General features: G+C 44.5%; 1 protein-coding gene across 4 annotated transcripts in view; it reads left to right on the plus strand.

Annotated features, from left to right (window-relative positions):
- Nucleotides 1-20,154, plus strand: part of AP2B1 (adaptor related protein complex 2 subunit beta 1) — an 81,184-nt gene that overhangs the window by 7,430 nt on the left and 53,600 nt on the right. For all 4 annotated transcript variants that reach the window (XM_063341264.1, XM_063341266.1, XM_063341265.1 and 1 more), the window contains 5 exons: nucleotides 374-509; nucleotides 2,425-2,670; nucleotides 15,192-15,382; nucleotides 17,534-17,755; nucleotides 18,630-18,750. In XM_063341264.1, the coding sequence (XP_063197334.1) occupies nucleotides 374-509; nucleotides 2,425-2,670; nucleotides 15,192-15,382; nucleotides 17,534-17,755; nucleotides 18,630-18,750 (916 nt within the window). The remainder of the gene's footprint in view (nucleotides 1-373; nucleotides 510-2,424; nucleotides 2,671-15,191; nucleotides 15,383-17,533; nucleotides 17,756-18,629; nucleotides 18,751-20,154) is intronic.

Here is a 20,154-nt window from a genome sequence, read left to right on the forward strand (position 1 = left end):
TTGTAATTTCCTGCATTACCAAAACATTTTTAAGCAGTTTTTTTTTTTTTCTTGTGGGTTCATTTCCAGGCCTGGCGTGGTAGAGTTTTCTTGTTTGGTGAACTCCCCAGTTAAAACGCTTTTAGGAAATTGCATTAGCTTTCACATGTTCCAGAACTGACCGATGTTAAAGCCCTGGAGGAGTTTAAATGATAAAGCTATTATAAAAGCCCTTGCAAACTGTTTTGGGAGGGAAGTTGACCTCTCATTAGACGTCAGGATAGCTAGGGTGGAACACCAGTTTTCCTGGCTTCCTTGATATTGTTACTATCCCTTTGTATATCATGTAATCTCACTGCTTTTTCTGTGTTCTTGCTTACTGTTGTCTGTCCAGCTCACTCTTTCCTGATGTTGTGAACTGCATGCAGACCGACAACTTGGAGTTGAAGAAGCTGGTCTACCTGTACCTGATGAACTATGCCAAAAGTCAGCCCGATATGGCCATTATGGCTGTCAACAGCTTTGTGAAGGTAATGTGCTCCTGTGGCTCATCAGAAAATGGTTCAGCGCAGTGGCTGTCACTGTGTCTCCTTTGTCTGTCAGCCTTTCTGAGCCATTGTTTATCTCTGCTTTTGTGCTCGAGTGTCTGGGCTGGGAAGCTTATAGAGGAGCAGAAAATAAGGAGTTGGCATGCTGAATCCAACACTTCTCCCTCTCACTCGCTGCTGCTAGTTATTGCAGAGATGAGTTAAGCACCCCTGTAAGTGGTTATGAGAGAGCCTGCTCCAAGGAAAGCTGCTTCTGTCATTTTACTTATCATAGAATCATAGAATTGCTCAGGTTGGAAGGGACCTTTCAGATCATTGAGTCCAACCATCAACCTAACTCTGACAAAAACCATCACTAAACTGTATCTCTAAGCACTATGTCTACCCATCTTTTAAATACCTCCAGGGATGGTGATACTATCATCATTAAAGACCAGCTTCTGGTATTGGATAACAGATTTTATATTGTTCATCATCCAGCCTTTATAGTATCTCTGTCATCTGGATATCTAATTATGGTTTGAAAGTTTCAGCTGTGCTCTGTGTGGAAAACCTTTATCTCTGGTGAAACTGAAGGACGGTTCACTGGAAAAAATAACAGCCTGATCACTGTATTGCCTTTAATTCTGTTGTCAAGTTGCCTCTCCTTATCTAGGAAATGTTTTTTTCAGTCCCACATTATGTAAGTTAAAAGCCAGCGCTTAGAAAAAGTTTGAGACTCCTAGAGCATTGAGACACTGAAGAATCTGATTGTGTTTTAAGTTTCTGTTACGATGCCTGGGGCTGAAAGAGGTGAGAAGACCTAGGCTGAGAGCATGTCTGCTCTGCTGGCCAGAGAAGATGTCCCACCTGCCTCTCCGGAAAGAATATTGTCTCTCAGATCTTAAAAGTGTAATTCGGTTAGAATGAGCTAACAAATGTACGTCATATTTTCAATCTTCATGCTTTTCCATGCAAGGAGGTGTCTGATGTCCCTTTTGGCAAGTTGAGGGACAAGTGTTAGTAAAGAGAAAGCGTTGACGCTAGTCTGCACTAGCTGAGCACTTCACACGCAGTTCGCAGTTCAAGGTGTTGAATGCACTGGTAAGACATGTCACTTCTCTTGGGTGGGTGAAAAGTGATACATTCAGGTGTTTTTTTTTGGCTGTAGGAAATTTAAACCACGAAAGGTAAATGTACCTTATGCTTTTGTGGGTTAGCCTGCATCCATCCTTTTATGGGCTGGTTTTGGAGGAGTATTTGTTGCTCAGAGACGTAGATGGATTGGATGCATGGAAAATCACGTAGGCTTGAAGTATAAAGTGTTAGATTCCCTTCTCTTTGCGTTTGTTTTTTTTTCCTCGTCAGAAAAGCACCTCTAGAGTAGCCTTTGCCCAGTGCTTCATATGTTGCAAAGTTAAGGGATGCTTGTGTCTGCAACTGATGGCCTGTGAGAAATAGGCCGTGATGACTTTTGCATTGTGTTTAATTGTTGACTTTTCCCATTATATTCTCTTTCTCCTTTAAGCCAGTAAGGCTGGAAACCAGTATTTTATTCTGCCTGAAAGTTGCCTGTGGCTAGCTTTTGGGTGGCAAGATCTGCCCCTCTAGCGTTAGCTGTACTTTGGATTTGGCCGCTAGATCATGTTGAAAGAAGCTTTGCCTGGGGAGAACCAAGGCACACCAAGATCACAGTCTTGCTATTTTACAAGCTGTCGTAGCCTGAAAACATCTTGAGATGATGTAGAATGTTTCTGTGAACCAGCGAGTTCCACCTTTTATCCCTGATCTGAAATAATTGCCCTTTTTTTTTAGCACATAATCAGAGAGGGTGCTTTTTGTTTGAAATAAGAACAGCCTGAAGATATCAGTGGTTAGCGATGCAGATTTATTTACTGCATGTTCTGTCCCCTTGCAGGACTGTGAAGACCCAAACCCTCTCATCCGTGCTCTGGCCGTCCGTACAATGGGGTGCATCAGGGTGGACAAGATCACAGAGTATTTGTGTGAGCCTCTTCGCAAATGTCTGAAGGATGAAGACCCATATGTACGAAAGACCGCAGCCGTCTGTGTGGCGAAGCTGCATGACATCAATGCCCAGATGGTGGAGGACCAAGGATTTCTGGATTCCCTGCGTGACCTGATTGCGGACTCCAATCCCATGGTAATGTATATGTCCTTCCAGCGCATTGCTTGACTTTGTCATGGTCAGATAATCAGAGATGTAAGGGCTTTTTAATTGCAACCGATGCACCGTGATGAATGCATTGGTTAGAAAACATTTGTTGCCTTGGAAAATAGGGGATGCCTTCTATTCTTAGATGTGTTTGGGCTTTTGCCTGTCGAGCGCTGCAGCAGAAGTTTAACTTCCTGATCAGATGAGTCAGAAGAGCAAGAAATACTTGATGCTGCTACCTTGGTGACAGCTTGTAGCTCTTGCTTTCCTGCAGGCTTCATCTTTTCTTGGAGTAAGATTGGATGAATTCATTCACTAATGCAGATAAATCCACTGGCCTGTAATGAGTGGAGAAAATCAATGCTTACGTTTTTAATAAAGGTAAATGAGTCGTCAGAGCAGAGGTGGAGATCACGACCAAGAATTTCACAGGAGTAAATTACCTACTAAATCAGTGTTTCATAGGGTTGATGAAGGGTACATTTCCACGCCAGGCATCTTCCACTGTTATTTTATAACTAAAAGGTGGTGCATAATGGATTGAAGTGCCCCACTGCATAATCCTTTCATTCAATATTTTCTCCTATGATTTACCAGAATCCAGTGAGCGTGCCGATACCGTAACTCCTAGCAGGGAAGAAAACTTCTGCAGCTGGGTTTAACTCAGAGTTTAAGGCTGTGACTGCTACTTTTTTAACTCTTCTAGAGCACAGATCTGATTTGACTCTGCTTAAAGACATAATTTCACATTATTAGAGCAGGTCTAACAGCTCTTTCTGTGGTGCATGAATCAAACTACATAAAGCAAATTGCTGTTCTGTCCTAGCTGTCTTTGGGCAGGTTTGGGTAAGTCAGGTGCAGATGGTAAGGTACTGTCTCCTTTAGTGGGAGAGCAAAAGCTGTTTATTGCTTTTCTTTCAACTTTCTAGCGGCGATAAGACTAAAGGCGTCAGACTTTCACAGGCACAAGTCTGTGAGCACTGGTGTTTATCGGAACATACAGGCACCTATTGCCTCTGATACCTGGCTCTTTTACAAGGTATTCTTTTTGTATGCCTCCCTGATTGTTTTTCTTTATGGCAGGTTTCTGCATGAATATTGATGACTACTCAAAGATGCTCTCTCTGTCTGGGCAATTTTGAGGCACGTAGGGGAACGCCTGCTTTTTTTAATTTGATATTAAGATTGTGCCTTGCAGCCTCTGAAAGTACTTGATTGGGCTGCTTTAGTCCCACTTAAATGCTGGCCCCTGGCACTCACTAGCTCCTGGCAGTGATGGAGCATGCTGTGGAAAGGGATGTAACCTATTTTCCTCCTAGCCTTGGTTCCAACTCTTTAATTTTCTTCTGCTGATTACAGAGACATGGATATGTGTTGAGGAGCTCAGGCTGAAAAGATGTGGTACTTCAGGAGAAATTAATAAGGTTTTCCTTGCCCTTTCTGCTCATTGATCTCTGTGGAACTAACTGTTTTGGTAAATGAACCATTGGCTGTTATGAGAGCACCGATATCTATTTCTAAAGCACATTAACTTAATACTGACTTAAATGAATGGAGAGAAGAGGAGAAATACCAAAGGGCAGCGTATGCTCCATTTGCTAAATAAACCACCAAAAGTAGCACAGGGATTCCTAATAAAACACCAGTACAACTAATGAGCTCCTTGGTGATAATGAGGATGGGCTGGGACAGCAAAACCTTTGCAGCTGCTGCAATTGATGGTGGCTCTGCAGCTCCTGAAGCTGCGCGGGATCACAGAACCCGCCTCGTGTCCTACTCGCCTGCTCTTCCTGAAGCTGGGGGCTCACGGCAGGAGAATGCAATTTGGAAGAGAGATAGTGATGAAGAGGAGAGGCCTGTGGCGTGTCTTCAGATCTGCAGCTTTGAGAGGATGACGTGGCTGGTGTTCAGTGTACTGTTTCCTAGGTTTTAACTGTAGACAGGGTGTTATATTCTTGCTTTTTAAGGGTGCATGGGGAGAGATTTTTATCAGGTTTGAGGCTTTTATAGCTGCTGACTTAATACAATATTTAATCCGGTTACAATTTTTAGTAGATACAGACATTCCTTCTAGTTAAGTTTATTGCTTAGGTCCACTTTGAAATTCATGCCTTTCTGGTACAGTTGTTCCCTCAAAAGCACAGGAGCTATCCTCCCCTAATTAAGGTTGATCTTCCTAGTCAAACCATCCAGCTCATTGCCGCCTTCTCCATGTGAAATTCCAGCAGGGGTTCCTGGTGACCAGGAGTCGTGTTTGCCAAATAAATCATATTTATGTGCAAGGTGATATTTATTGAAGTATTTCTCTGTGATCAGGTGGAATGCAGCCCTGCCTGGAAGCCCTTTTTAAGTAAAAACCTGTGTGTCAGTAACTGGTATCAAAAGAAAGATTACTGGAAAGAATGGTACGGATGGATCTATCCTTATGGCCTATTCCTCTGTAAATGGTGCATCTCAATCACGACAACCTCTTATCATTCATATTTATATTATATGAAACTCATTCATATTTATATTATTATAAATGTTTTTCCTCTTTTGATGACTTGTGGAAATAGGCAACGTTAGACACTTAATGAAGCAGAATTTTTTAGACGGGAAATCCACGCTTGTTCTCTCTTCTGAGAAATGAGGATTTTGAGCAGGAGCTAAAAAAATCCTGTTGAAAAACAGTCTTTAAGAAGGATTTGTTATGGTTTTGTAATTGGCTGCCTCTAGCAGATGAGCAAGTACTAACCATTCTAGCTGTGTGCTGGGTAGAGTAACAACTCCCATCTGTGGCTTGCTAATTGCCTCGTAATTGTGCAGAGATCAGGGTGCATCTTTCTCTCGGCTCAAATCACCCTCCTCATAAAGATGACTAAGTTGGAGGTGACCTTGTCAGAAATGTTTTGGGTTTTTTTTTTTCTTCGTATTTTTGGGCTAATAGTTTATTATCCTAGAATCACGTGAACAGAGATTGGGGATGTTCAGCACGTTGCTTTGAAATCCCGCTGAGGTGCTGTAGGTGTGCAGCCAAGCTGCTTTTCCCCTTTATCTGGGCTTTTTGTTATCAGGATCTGGCCTTGGTTCAAATACAGTAATAGAGTGATCTTTTGAAGAGGTGCAGGATTGCACCCTTCCAGATGAGCTGGCTCCGGGTGTGATTAAAGGACACCTGACTCTGGTAATTCACTAGCTTTTTCTGAAAAATCTCTGGTAGCTTTGCAGTTTCTCCTGGATGAATTAATTAAAACTTCTAATTGCATATGTATTGATATGGAGATACATATATATGTATAGCAAGTTGCCAGATGGGTTGGTGGCTTACTGCGTTTCAGCTGAGTTATCTGAGATGTTTTACCTTCTGCGGGCAATGGGCCAATAACGCATACAAGGGCACGGTTCAGTTACTGGGTGGTTACACTGCAGAATTTTGATTGTGGACAAAGTCTTTAATCTCATTTTACAGACGGACCTAAAGTGCTTGTGGCTGCCCTTTGCCACTTGGGATCCTGCCAAAGAGTTTCTCTCCATAGAAAGAACCTTCATTTCTTCCCAGAGCTGGCTTAAGCCAAGCGCTTCTCCTTTTTCGCTCTGCATTTCCCTGTGTAAAGCTCAGCAGAACCAGACCTAGATGAACATGAACCTGGGGCCTGGCTGCGTTGGGCTGTCAACGGTGCTGCTAGATCTCTTCATTCCTGAGGGCCTTTCTTGCTGGTAACTTCGGTGTAGTGCAACTCAGAAAGTGTGTCCTCCCATAATCCTCATTTTCTAACAAAATACAGTTTCAGTATAACATCCCAGGATTTTTGTGGATTCCTGCTCATCTGGATTCCTGCTCAATCCTGGACGGCAGATCACTGCAGAGCGCAGCTCGCGCCCAGCAACAGCAGTAAATAACAGGGAGGTGAGAGAGGTAGGTCTGTTATATCCTGCTGGTGGCCAGAGCCTCTCTGAAGTCTTGGACAAACTGTTTTTTTTTCTTTTTCCTGATACTGGCTTGTTCTGTAATTTGTGAATTGGACCTAATGACCGATTGCTCATCGTTAGGCTGTTGCAAGTGTTGAGACCTGATGGTGCAGAGCAAGACCACGAGATGGCAGCAGTTTAAAGCAGAACCAAAGCTGTTGATGTTCAGACACCTTGTTTTGTAACAAGTTGCCTCCTGGCGTTTATCACTGCACTTGGTTTTCTTCAGGAATGTAAATATTAACAGAAAAACATAAGATGAAATCCATCTTAAGCCTTACTGGTCTTTTGGTTTCTGAATGGAACAACCTCTCTCTCTCCAAATATTTTCAATGCTTGACCTTCTCGGGTAACTTTTAACCCATGGAATAGTTTTCTTGTCGGTCTACCTTTTGTCTATACGGCTTAAGTTAGGATGATGTCACCTTCTCCCAGTTCGTTTTGATGTGCTGTTGGGTTTTTAGTTCCTTCTTGTAGCATTTCTTCTTCCTCATATTCTGCGTGATCACTGTGGTGTGCTGGATCAAAGCTTTCCAAGGTGTGGCTGTGGTTTTGGCCTCTACAGACATAGCACTTATGTACTGTCCAATAATATGTTGGTTTACACCATCTACACATCACAGTTTATCGGGAGAAACACTGTTGTGAATCAATATGGAGTAAACTAAGATGGCATAAGAAGCTGGTTAGTAAACATACCAAGTGTGTGGAATAGAATTAAACTCTTTTGTTGTGCCTGGTTGTTTTTTTCCTTTAGCATTTAATAACCTGCCCTAAGAAGGGTATCTATTGAGATCTGACAATGAGAGGTGGCGAGGTCCATCTTGATCTAATCGGAATTCCCTCTAGCAGTATTGAATTTCTATATTTCAGAGACGGGACTAAAAACCTATTGATACAGATCACAGTGCTCTCTTGTCTCTCCTGCTGTGACTGCAAGCCATGTAGGTTCCTTCTCTGCCAGCCACAACTTCAGGGTGCGTGTTTGGGCTTCCTGGATGACGTTATGGAGGAAGAAGGTCCTCATCTTGGTTTGTGTTTTTTTCCTACTAGCTGGTAAGCAGTATGTCTTTGAGATAGCGCCCTGAGGTATGAGCCTGTTTAGAAACAGAAGCATACTTTGCAGGAATTTTCTTCCTCTCTGGTTGTGTAATAAAGCTGAGAAATGGGCCCCATGCTGAGAAACTGTTGGTGGTCCTTTGAGTCCCCAAAGGACTTTGTGGGAGGCAGCCGGGGACTTCTCTTGTACAAGAGGGAGTGGAACATATCTTTTTCACGGGCACAGGAAAGCACTGGTTTCTCACGGGGAAACTTGGAACTTCTCACAGTTCTGTTTTCCCCCCCCTGCAGCTGATGTTTTATCTGGTACCAGGAGTGAAGCACCACTCCTGGATGGGTTCATGAGTCCTGCTCATGAAGGTTGGTAAGGCCTTGAAAGCTCACATCCTAGTCTGGAGCTGAATATTGCTGGGAGCTGTGGGCTGCGCCTCTGCAGCGTGTCATCACTGCCTCCGAGATACCCTGGCTGCCTCACTGCCCGTAAAACGTTCTTTTTTTCAGCCTAGGTCTTGCAGAATGAAGTCCTCCAACCAGGTCTGTATTGGTCCTATGTGTGGTTTGGGGTTTTTTTTAATCTGCTTGTGCTGCAGGTGGAGATAATATTTCTTTCTGGGAGACACCTGATGGCATTTGTAGGCATCGGTAGGTGGAATTTGTTTACTCTGTGTCGGATATATTACAGTGAATGAGAGTGTTGCGCTGATGAAGAGTAGGGGCTTCACTTTGGGGCTTTTTACAGGGCATTCTTGCTGTTTATATGAGGCTGCCCAGGAGGGAGAGCAACACTTTTTACGAAGTAAGCAGCCAGTTAGCAGTAGCAAGCTGGCAATTAAATAGGTAGAAGTTGTGGAGGAGCCTGTATAAAACTGTGGCAATGTTAATGTGTGTGGTGGGATGCGTAAAAGTGGCAACGGGGGAGATTGCCAGGGGAGTTCAGAAGCCGGTCTGTGCTGCAGCGGTGGGGCTGCAAGGATTTAAACTGGGGAGAAGGGATTGATGCCATCTGTCGTGGATGGCACGGTTTCTGGTTAGCCACTCTGACCCTGCTTGCGCTGCCCGTGGACACCCATTCTGGGCTTTGGGCTGAGTTCCTGCAACTGCTTCTACAGAGAAAGGCTGGAGCCTGACTTACCGAGTAGGTGGTTTTTTCCCAGGTTGTCATCCTAAACAGGTCTGAGGGAATTTCAAGCCCGTAAGCAGGACCGTATTTCTTTTGGGTTTTTTTTTTTTTTTTTTCTTGTTTGGTAGGCTTGTGGATGAGGGATGCTGGTCTTGAATGCTTTCCATAGAAGCCACGTTTTCCCCTGCCTTTTGAATACTAGAAGAGATCTGCAATGAGTTTGTATGATAATGCATGAATTCCCATGACTGCGCAGAGTCTGTGCTCCCAGACCCCTCATTTATAAAGCTTCATTGACAAATTCATCCATCAGAGACCTGTCTCCGTCCACTTACTGCCACCAGCACGTGTCTAATTTCCAGAGTGTTAGTTTTGCTGAATAGATCATTCCAGGATCTCTAGTATCAATCGGGGTGCTGGGGACGTTAGTTGACATGTGTCTAGATGTCACATTTTCAATCGGAACAGGCACTTCTAGCTATTGACAAGCACCATTTGTCACAAAAGGCTGTGGCGATGATGTTTCGTAACTCTGCACCCCCCTTTATAGGGCTACATAAAGTTTTTGTTGATGCTTATCTGGTGACTTTCTTCTAAATAGCTGCTTGGATCAGAGAGACGGCCGTTTACCACTGGATGGTGCCAGTGAGAACGTCTGCAAGGAAATGCAGAGGGCCTTACAAAAAAAACACCAAAAAATGCAAAAGAAGCCTTCCTGGTGTATGACAGGTGCCTGATCCAGGCTGGGATCAGGCCATGGTGCTTTCTGGAAGAAGCACAGTGGGTTGCAGACCCTTGGTCTCCTGCACTGGGGGGGACTCAGCTGTGCCAAGGAGAAACCCTTCGTGTTGGAGCCACCCCTGAACGGCTTCTCGCCCACCTACCATAAGAGTTTCACCCGTTGGGGAAAATATGGTTTCCTGTCTTACAACTAACACATTCTGATTTTGCAAGGACATGAGAGCAGGAGCGGTGTTTTAATCTGCCACAAAGTGGCATTTTTTTGCAGTGCACAGTAAATGCAGGGAATTACAAAAACCAGTTAGGGCAAGCACGCTGTGGGAAGCATAACACTTAGACTTCCCTTTCATTGCCACCTCCAGAAAAATTCATCCCACTTGCAAAAAAAACCAAGCAGGGGGTCTTCCCCACTCCAGCAATTTTTGGGACGTGCTCAGGAACCGATCGTGTATCCAGCAGTGCAGTTCCAGACTTTTAGGTGCTAAAGTACAACCTCCTGCAATGGAATTAGCGGAAGATGAATGACTTACCCACAGCCCTGGAAATCTGTCACAATTAAGGCTGAGCAGGTGAGGTGTTACTTTCCAGGACTGTACATAGACTGGAGATGTGTTAGTTTCCCAGAGTTTTAATTTAAAGCGATACACGTTAACGTGCGTTAATGGTGCAAGAGGTTCATGTAGGCTCTCTGACTTGCCGGCTTGGGCCATTTTAATAGTTCATAGACCGTTTCTAGGGAAGGAAAGTAAAAAGGGGGCTTGTGGATGTAAGATATAATTAACGTGAACAGAAGGAGGGGTCGCGTACTCCAGAGAGAGAGCTGGTCTGTGTTGGTGACTTGTTAGGGACCTTTGAGGCACACAGCATCGTCTGTGGCCGTGAAAACAAGCGGCCCTGTGAAATAGGCATCCATGCGGATGCCCCTAATATCCCACCTGGGACTCTGTGCTTAATGACACGAACGTATCATGCAAGCTCAGCGTGCTCTTCGAAAATGTCCGCACCTCTCCATTCTGGAAAACATCACGTGGTGCCTGGCTCTCTTGAGGGTGGGAGCCTCCAGCTATGCGGGGAAGGCTGCCTTTCCTCAGCGTCTTTTCAGAGCCTCTTAATTTTTCCCTCCTTTTCTTCATTTTTCTCCTCATTTTAATGGGATGGAGAGCCAGAGGTTCCTGTTTTAAGCAGCAGAACGTTGTATTTCATTAACTCCATTACACACTTGGTTTAATTTCCAATTAGCCTGGGATGCTAGCAAAATAATCTGATTGCTTTGACCGTTTGGCGCTTAGATCCGCCTAACTTCCCTCCTGTCCCCCCCACCCCCTGCGAAGCTTTTCCGTGTGGGTTGATAGGCAGACACTCAGGTTTTCACCCACCCCCTTTCCTCCTTGTTAATGTATTTTATACCATTTGCTCTGAGCTAAAGGTTTGAGCTGCCAGAAGGAATAACTGGCAAATCAGCGTTCCTACCTCTGCAGCTCTCCCTGAGGTCAGGTCTGGGCTCTCGGGCTGCAGAGGGGGGTTGTCTGTAGGTGGGTTTAAAAACGTTGGGTTCTTGTTAAATCTGTAATGTAGTTTTAAGTGCAGGGTTTATTTATTTATTTTTTAATAACAGCCTGTAAGATTTGGTTATCCTCCTCCCAATGACACTTCTCCGAGAGTCTTAAATTTCTTGGGAAATTCCAGCCAAAAAGCAGGTTTATTGTCATGCGGCTCAGTTGTGCTCTAAGGGGCTGTTGCTGTGACTGTGTTTGAATCATGTTGAAGGGTACCCAGGGCGAACTGATTGAAGTCAGCGAGCCAGGGGCCTGTTATTATTAAATCTTCAATCCGCGCTGCATTGGTACGTTCTAGGTGTGGTTTGGTTTTTAGGCTGATTCTCATTGGTTGGTAGCTGTTAGCTTGAAGACGGTATTCTTAATTGTGAGTCAGGTGAGGCATTCTGCCATGGAGTTAAACTTACAAGTTTTAAGGTTTTAAAAGCTTTTCCTGCTCATTAATTCTTTGGGCTCACACATCTTTGGCTAGTGGGTTGACCTCAGCTTCTTCAGTGATATTTTTGAGAACTAAACACTATACTAGATGTTAGTTTCTTCTGCTTTTAGTCTCCTTTCGATCTGTGAAATAAGTTATCCTCCTACTGGTTGGTCTCTCATCAAAGTGAACTTGTTGCATCTTCTGAAAAGCAGAGAATGCTTTTTTTGGTAAAGAAGCTTACGGCGTTTTTTCCTTAGCCAAGGTATGGCATTGGCTGTGATACTTCTCCGGTTTCCGCTCGTAAAGCTTTAGCTTTACTTTGAATGTGTCCCCCAGCAAGTACATGGTCAGCGCTATTTATTGTAAGGTAAAAAACCCCATCCTGTTGTGTAACTTATTTTATCTCTTTGTACCTTGTACTTGCTGCTCAGTGCAGTTGGACTTCGCTATCGTGTGTTGCTCTGTTAAGGAAGAAGTATCAACCGAGTTGAAGGCTTAAGGTTCAGCTTTGAAGTTGTAGATTTTCTTTGGCCAAAACATCTTTCTAAATATTTCCACTGATGCTCATGTGGCTGCCGAAGCATATACTAGGTTACCAGGTGATGTAAGACATGAATTGGTGTTGGCTGGTTCTTAATGGATCTTCTTTCCGTACCTGAGTGGTAACTGTTAGCTTCAGTCTTTGTTTACGTGTTGCCTGCGCCATCCCTCAGTGAGAGCTGTCAGCAAAGTAGGAGTCGTTGCGTACTAGAGTGAAACCGTGCGGTGCCGGCTTGTATCGCTCTGTGTTCCTCTCTCGTAGTGAAGCCAATGACAGTGCCAATGAGGAGAGGTGAGCGTGCATACTTGAACCAGTGTTTATGTTGGACTGGTTCCTGAAATCTGTTTTCATTTCAACTGTGCTGCGGCTGTGTAAAAAGCCTTGAAGATGCTAATTATTTTTGTTGGCATACCGTAACATATCAATATGTTCAGTGCGAATCGCCAGCAAGGACTTTTTTTTTTTTTTTTTCAATAAACGTTGCTTAAAGTGTGAAGATATTCCTCATCCCTTCCCTTATCCCTTTTTGCTTCATTTGTTTTCTTGTCACCGAGTTGACAGCAGCACCGTTCTGCTAAGGTAGAAGGTGAGGGCCAGCTCTAACTGCGGACTATGAGTTTGTATATCCCAGCCCATCTGGCAGAACTGAGCTGCCACCAAATGTTTCACAGTCCTTTTTTTTTTTTTTTTGCAACGCCCAAGGAGACCACAGCCCTTACTCCTAAGTGCATCTTGCCATCTAACGCTCTTTCTGGTGGATGCTTTTAATGGAAATCTGACGTCTGTTGGGTTGCCACGTAGTGTCCCATCCTCAGCTTCGATTTGGACGCTTGCATTTATGCTGCCATGCTCATTCCTGAAAAGAGCACAGAAAGCTCCTAAAAGCAAGACCTCGTTCACGGTCAGGTCTCTGGGTCGGAGCTACTGTGTGCCAGGCAGCCCCTGGTAACAGCATTTCGGAGCGTCCTTTGCCTGTGGCAAACTTAAAGTGGTAGAATGCACTGACTCTGCAAGGAAAGAAACTCAGGCGCAGCTGGTTTGACTTGTACTTGCCGCAGGGTTCGGTTATCCACGTGGCCCAATTACTGCAACGAAGGTCGTGCCTGGCGGTGTGAGCGCGTTTGCCAAAGCTCAGCCCTGCTCCTTACCACAACTGATGGGTACCTTTCTGCGATGCTTTGGCCCTGTCACTTTTTTTATTGCTTCAGATTTCTTTTCCAAAGTCCTCATTTCATTTTCTAGGTGCCTTTTCATAATGGTTTCGAACTTTTCGGTTGCATTTATGATTTGTCTTCGCTTGTAAACTTGCAAAATATAATGAAATTAAAACTGTATTTTACTTCAATTTTATGCTGTGTCACATTAACCATTCAAGAATTACACAAATTAAATAATGGGAAGAATAAGCAGCACGTCTTAATAAGATACTCATTAAAACAGTACAAGAAGACAGCAGTCCTGATTGCTAAAGATTCTGGTGACAGAAGGCTCGTTCAGCTAATGAAATTCGTAAAATCTTGGATCAAAATCCTATCTCTGACCTCTAGGTGTGAAATGCAAAACAATCAACGTTGCTTGTGCAATGACTTTGGAATATATTGGTTTAATGACAAGCAGTGATGGGAACAATGCAGAGAATTTTCTGGTCGTGCTGTTCTTGTTTTCAGTGTACTGCATCAAAAGCATCTTTAGTCATCCCAAGAATCAGATGATTTTAGATAAGACATTTCTGTCTTAATCCCATAGAAAATAATGCGATAAATCTTCATTTTAGTGGGTAGGAATTGTGAGTTGGGCTGGATATGTTATATGTTGTAAAATATCCTGAAAATGCCTTTTATAGGATAAATCAGTTTTGTGTGTGAAACTCAGGCTTAAATCCCTTTTCTGGTTAGTTAGAAAAATAAGACGTTTGTCTCGTCTGCAAGTTTTCTATTTTTGTCTATAAATTCTGCAACTCTTCTATTTTAAAAATCTTCACATGGCATCTGTTAGGTTGAACGGTTGAACTTGAGTATGGAGCTAAGAATTAGAAATTTGTCTTGCACTCCCACTTCTCGCTCTTGTCAGGCTGGACCCTGGACCTCCTCTCTGCTTCCTTCCATCCATGCTTAGGAAAGAGAAGGCCTTATATAGGCTTCCTTCAGGCTACCTGAAATGTAGCAAGAATATTTTCAGCGATGAGTTGTGCTGGAGTGCTTGCTTTAAGGGGACTCCATAAAGCAGACAAGTGGATGCTATGGAGTCCAAGTTCAATTTGGAATTGAAATATGTGTTATTAAAAATTTAGTAGGAGTTGTCCGTTTTAGGGAAACCGTGTTTGCTTTCAAACTGGGCGACCTGACAGCCTTGCTACAGAGCTGAAGGCTGCCTGGCACCAGATATCTTCTCTTCCAAGGAGATGGTTCTTCTCATTTCTCAGATCACGTTAAGCGACATGTCACAGAACTGCCAGGGGGAACTTAGGCAAGGGACATCCGTTCCTGAATGAGTAGGACCATTAGAGGTTTTGAGACTTTGACTATATCGGTTGAGCATCTCCTGAAGCGGGGGTAGATGATGCCTGCTTGAAGCAAGCCAGGGTGGAAGTCTGGAGCGCGAAGGAAGGTGAGATGTCCTTGTTCCATGTGGACACTCTCTGATGCCACCTGAAGTTCCCTCGAGAGTAAAGTCTCTTGTGAGGTCCTGGTCCCAGGTCCCCATTCTGTCCAGAGGTGACTTTAACTTTTGTTTATCTTCAACAAAAATACTTTCAAGTTGTGATTTCTCTAGCAAAATGCTCTTTGCAGCCATGCTGGCTTTTCACGTTTCCTGCGTGTGTCAGCAGCCCCCTCCTGCTGTGCTGCTGTCGTTTCGCTTCCTCCCCAAGAAACTCTTCAAATTTTGGCAAAGAGCAAGGTTGCAGTCAAGCTTTGGGCTCTTCAGGTTGGTCGTGAGGTTGTACTGGGTCCCCGAAGGCTTGGATGACTGACATGGTGGCTGCTGCTGGGCAGCTGATAGCGCACACCAGGATCTCCGTGTTTGTTTCCCATGCGTAACCCCTGCTAAGCCCAAGCTAATCCCTGCCAAGCTGCTGATGGCACGCTAGCAAAGAATGCTTCTCCTTGTCTCTTCTCCCAGGTGGTGGCGAACGCCGTGGCTGCCTTGTCGGAAATCAGTGAATCGCATCCCAACAGCAACCTGCTGGATTTGAACCCTCAGAACATTAACAAGCTGCTGACGGCTTTGAACGAGTGCACGGAGTGGGGCCAGATCTTCATCCTGGACTGTCTGTCCAACTACAACCCCAAGGATGACCGCGAAGCGCAGAGGTATGCTTGTTCCTGCTCTTCGCCCGGCCCACTGAAGGTTATTTGGGAGCAGGCTTCTGGCAGTGTTGCAACCCTGAAAAGGGCTTGTAATGTCAGGGGTCTCTGTTCCGGTCTGTAACAGCACAAACAACACTCAAAGTAAAGGTTGAAAGAGAGACAACTTTGGGTAGTTTGGGCTGATGCTGGAAACCTGCCCCTGCCCGTTGCAGAACCGCTTCCTCTGTTTATCATTAGCTTCCCCCCCTCCTCCCCGCATTTTTCCATTTAAAAGGCTAGTTCTTGTGGGAACTGGCGCTGCTGAGAAGGGATCAGCCCAAGACCAAACCTGGAACAATGGCTGACCCATCTGGAAGCGTTGTTTGGAGGATTTTCTGGTTTAAAGCAGAGCTATCAAATCCGGGTTTGCTTTGAGAGGTTATAGGCTTGTGGGCTTCCAAAGTACTGCAGGTCTGAGACTGGAATATTTTTTCCAACTAAAAACTGTTCTGTGATATGATAGAACTGAAAATAAAGGTAGGAAATTATTTTTCTTATCACACCAAATTCACCTTTGTGATTTTACCTTTAGCTGCCACGACTAAACCTAAATACAAAGACCGTAGGGTTTAGGTAGTGGGGTGTTAATTCGTGCACTTCAAGCCACCTCCTCATCTGTGTCCAGAATCACAAAAACTCACATTCTATACCCAAGAGAACAAAAAAACAGCAAGGAAAATTACTTGAACAGGGGAATTCTCAGACTTGATGTATTTCATGTAGATGATGTGGAGGGTAGATGGGGAGGAAGGGGCACAAGCCCACGCGCAAAATCCTGGCAGGCCTTTTTGAATTTGGTGGGTTTCTTCATTGACTGTTTTCTGAGGCACAAGAGATAATCCACTTTTTTAAAAAGCCTGCCAGTAGTCTTGCTGGTTTGTGGGGTTTTTTTCCCCCCCCCACCTCCTTCTCTCCTGTGCTGTGTTTCTGTGCCAGAAACAGCTATTAATGAGTGCTAAAACCTGCAGAGATCTCCAGGGGGTCAGGCCAGTATTACGCTAGCTTTGCCAGAAAGGGACCGCTAGTTTGAACAGCTATGAACATGTCCCAGTTCCTCGTCCGTAATTCCTCTGAAGAGCGGTGTTATAAAACTGGGTGGGCAGTAACTGCTTTTACTCCTTTGTGTGGAGTTTGACTCTGGCAGCCTGCCTTATTTCAGGTAGGAAAATGACAGCGCCTGGTTTTATATAGTGTTCCCCTTTACAGCAAGGCTGGTGTCAGTGTCCCTGTGCATGGAGAAACTGAGGCACGGAGAGATGAAGCAGCTTTGGCGCGCCAGGGGACCTCGGGCAGAGGCAGCTGGGGACTGCCCCCGACTCTGACTTCGACTCCTCTGCTCCTCACTTAGCCGTGTTGCTTCCCTTCCAGGGTGGCTGAACGCAAATCTTTCAGGGAAAGAAACTTCAAGAGGCACAGATGGGAAGAAGATTGTTCTGGGTTAGCAATATGCAGGAGCGGGTGGGAAGAAACTTGACAGATGCTCTAAGAAAGACCATATGAACCCAAACTTCCTTTCTGCTTGGGATGGGTTGTTTAGGATGCTGTTGATTATAGGATCCACTGAGGCAAGTGGTGAAGCTGAGACTTGGGAGGATATTTAGGTCACGCTTTCCCTATATCTTCAGAATAGCACAAATCTTTTTTTTTTTTCTTGGCAGAAGCAAATGGTTGACATGGCAGCAAACCCCCCAAGCAAGCCAGAAGCAAATATAACCTTCGAATGATTATATGGGGGCTGAAGTGTTTTTCTGATAGCAGTTTTGTTAAAGTTGTGTTTGTAAGTGACAGACAAGATCACAGAAATAGAGAATACCACCAGGCAAAGGCAGAAAGCTCTAATGACTGAACGTGTGCTGGGACTGCAGTGCTGAGAGCTGGAAGAGTTCCTGAGCCAACTGTGGCAGGAGAGGAACTTGAAGCTGGGAGAGAAGTCGTTCTTGTTTGCTTCCTGCTGTGTTCAGTAAAGCAGGACTTTGCCTGTTCTTTGTGAACAAAACCAAATCAAAGTAGTGTCTGAGAAGCTGTCTTCAGACATGTACAGCCTCCTAAATTCAGATCTGAAGTATTTGACGGTCTAAAATACATGTGAACTCTTTCTTCCTCCCTTGTCTCTAGTATTTGTGAACGGGTGACCCCTCGGCTGTCTCACGCCAACTCGGCAGTGGTGCTGTCAGCAGTGAAGGTCTTGATGAAGTTCCTGGAACTTCTTCCCAAGGACTCTGACTATTACAACATGCTGCTGAAGAAACTTGCCCCTCCACTGGTGACCCTGCTGTCTGGAGAGCCTGAAGTTCAGTACGTTGCCCTGAGGAACATCAACTTGATTGTGCAGAAAAGGTGAAGCCTCACGGGGGTGTTATTCCTGGGTTGTTGAAGGGCATCAGATATTTCCACGTGCACAGCACTTTGTTTAATCCAGGGTCAGATCCCTTGAGGGACGAATTAAGCAGTCTCATGACTCTAGTAGCCTGAATTAATTTTCTTTACAGCACACTTGTGATGCCGGTATCATACAGTATTTCCTTACCTGCCTCTCTCTTCGTCACCTTCTTAAGAGCATGAAGAACTGCCTCTCATTAGACTATAAATCATTTTGTGAATAGGAAGGAGGGGGTAACTCTACAGTGCAGTGTGACCTGTAGAAATTCAATGTGCCCGTGCTGTTCTCTTCAGCACAGAAGAACCAGACTGGTGACATATTGATGTACAGCGCGTTGGTTTTTTTCACCAGGTTACTCCCACGAGCGTGTTTAAATACTTGCTGGAAAGGTGGAATAGGTTGGATAGCACTTTGTGATGGTATTCGGGGCAGAGTTACTGTGCACTGGCATCTTGCAAGTGAAAGCAGAAGATGAGTTTGTAGGTGGATTTTGCATGGAGATAAGGATGTTATTCTTGCACTGAAAACGCTGTCATCCTCGACTGACTGCAGCGGTTGGCTCAGCAGTTCAAACGGAGGAAGCAGAGATGTAGGTGTAGTTAGGGAGACTTGAATTCTGCATTTTCTATCTAAACAATTTTTTCCCCCAGCCTTCTAACTTTCTTCAAATTGTTGTTCTCATATGTTTGTTCGCATATCCTGGACACAGAGTGACTCCATTCTTTCCTCAGTGAACATTTGGGTGGATTTCTAAGCAAAAGATACCTTTGGTTAGGATAGAGCCTGTTGTTTTCACCTGTCTTGAGTGAAACGATGTTATATTCCCTCCAGGCCCGAAATCCTGAAGCAGGAAATCAAGGTGTTCTTTGTGAAGTACAACGACCCCATCTATGTCAAACTGGAGAAACTGGACATCATGATCCGCCTAGCTTCTCAAGCAAACATTGCCCAGGTGAGCTGAGGAACTTCTGATGTGTTCTGGGGGTGGAAAACCCTCTCGTGGTCCTTGTGTGAGGATGTGTGCAACTACTGCTGGCGTTGTCCTGGCTTTTAGGGATCACTGTCCCTGGTATAGTTGCTCTTTGCAGCTGCTTAATGGGAGATGTTGGAGTTTCCTCCAGAATTTAAATGTTAATAGCGTGGTATGTCTTGCGTTGTGACCCGTTAGGTAGAACTTGTTTTACAGATCCCAATTCTAGGAGGAGAGCTGATGTCTCCTGTCAGATGAGTCACCGCTAGTGCTGAGGTTGGAGTGAGCGCCTTGTTTCCAGCGAGAGGTGTGCCTGTAATGGAGGCATTCAGGAAGGCCAGAGATTACTGAAGTGTGAATTTCAAGTGTATTCGTTAAATTATTAAACCCTTGCACAGGCACTCTTCAGAGCTAAAATAATATTTATTTTGCTTAAGTTGCTTCCAGAGTGGAAACCGTACTAAGCTAAAGCCAAATTGCATTGAGACTGCCTAAAGTGTAGTTTCTCTGTGGATTTGATGTCGTTTTAATCCAAATTCCTTTCTTAAAGGAAGTGTTCTCGAGTGCCATCCTGGCCACAAGACCTAACACTAATGCAGAATGATTAATGCCTCTGGTTAGTGCTATTATTGTCCTATCCTAATTGTCACAAACCAGTTTCATTTAATGTGACATTTTTAAGTGGCTCTCTTCAGCTCTCTCCTCTGATGTTTTTATGGAACAGAGCAAGGTAATTCATACCCCTTTTGTACTAGGGACATGGAAAACATTTTAGAAATCGGTTTCCATGAGAATGTATTCAGAATTTTCTGTTTGCTCTTGGTAGGCTCCATACCAATTTTAATGCATAATGTTTGGATGGTGCAGGTTGTTTGGATGAAAGGCAGTGGTGTCTGGAGGGCAAAGTCTGGGACTGGGATCTGTGGACTAATATAACGAATGAATCTCTTCCTGGCTCTAAAGAGGTGTTCCTAAAACCAACCCCAGCTTCATCAGAAATACTCCCTGAAATGAGACCCAAGGAGAGCAGGTTTCTATCCGCATCCTCCCAGCCCGGCTTGTCGAGACTTCATCTCTGAGCCCGTTCTGGACCGAAGCAGCAGACTAGTTGAATCCGAGGCACTCAGACTTGAGCAGGATTTGCAAAGCATAAGCTACTAAACCAGGGTGCCCTAAGTAGCGTGCAGCATAGATCATCCAAGGAAATAATAAAACTTCAAAACACAGATGTCCTGTCTACTCCTTGCAGATTTATTTGTCTGCAGTCTGGCCCTTCAAGGCCTCTTTATCTTGCCATCGTTCTGAGCAATTGGCATCGGCTAGAGATTTTTCAAACAAGCGTCTCGCTTTATGCTGTTCACCTCTCCCTTGCAATCTATTTGTGAC

Source organism: Chroicocephalus ridibundus, chromosome 7 (assembly GCF_963924245.1).
Source record: "Chroicocephalus ridibundus chromosome 7, bChrRid1.1, whole genome shotgun sequence".
NCBI lineage: Eukaryota > Metazoa > Chordata > Aves > Charadriiformes > Laridae > Chroicocephalus > Chroicocephalus ridibundus.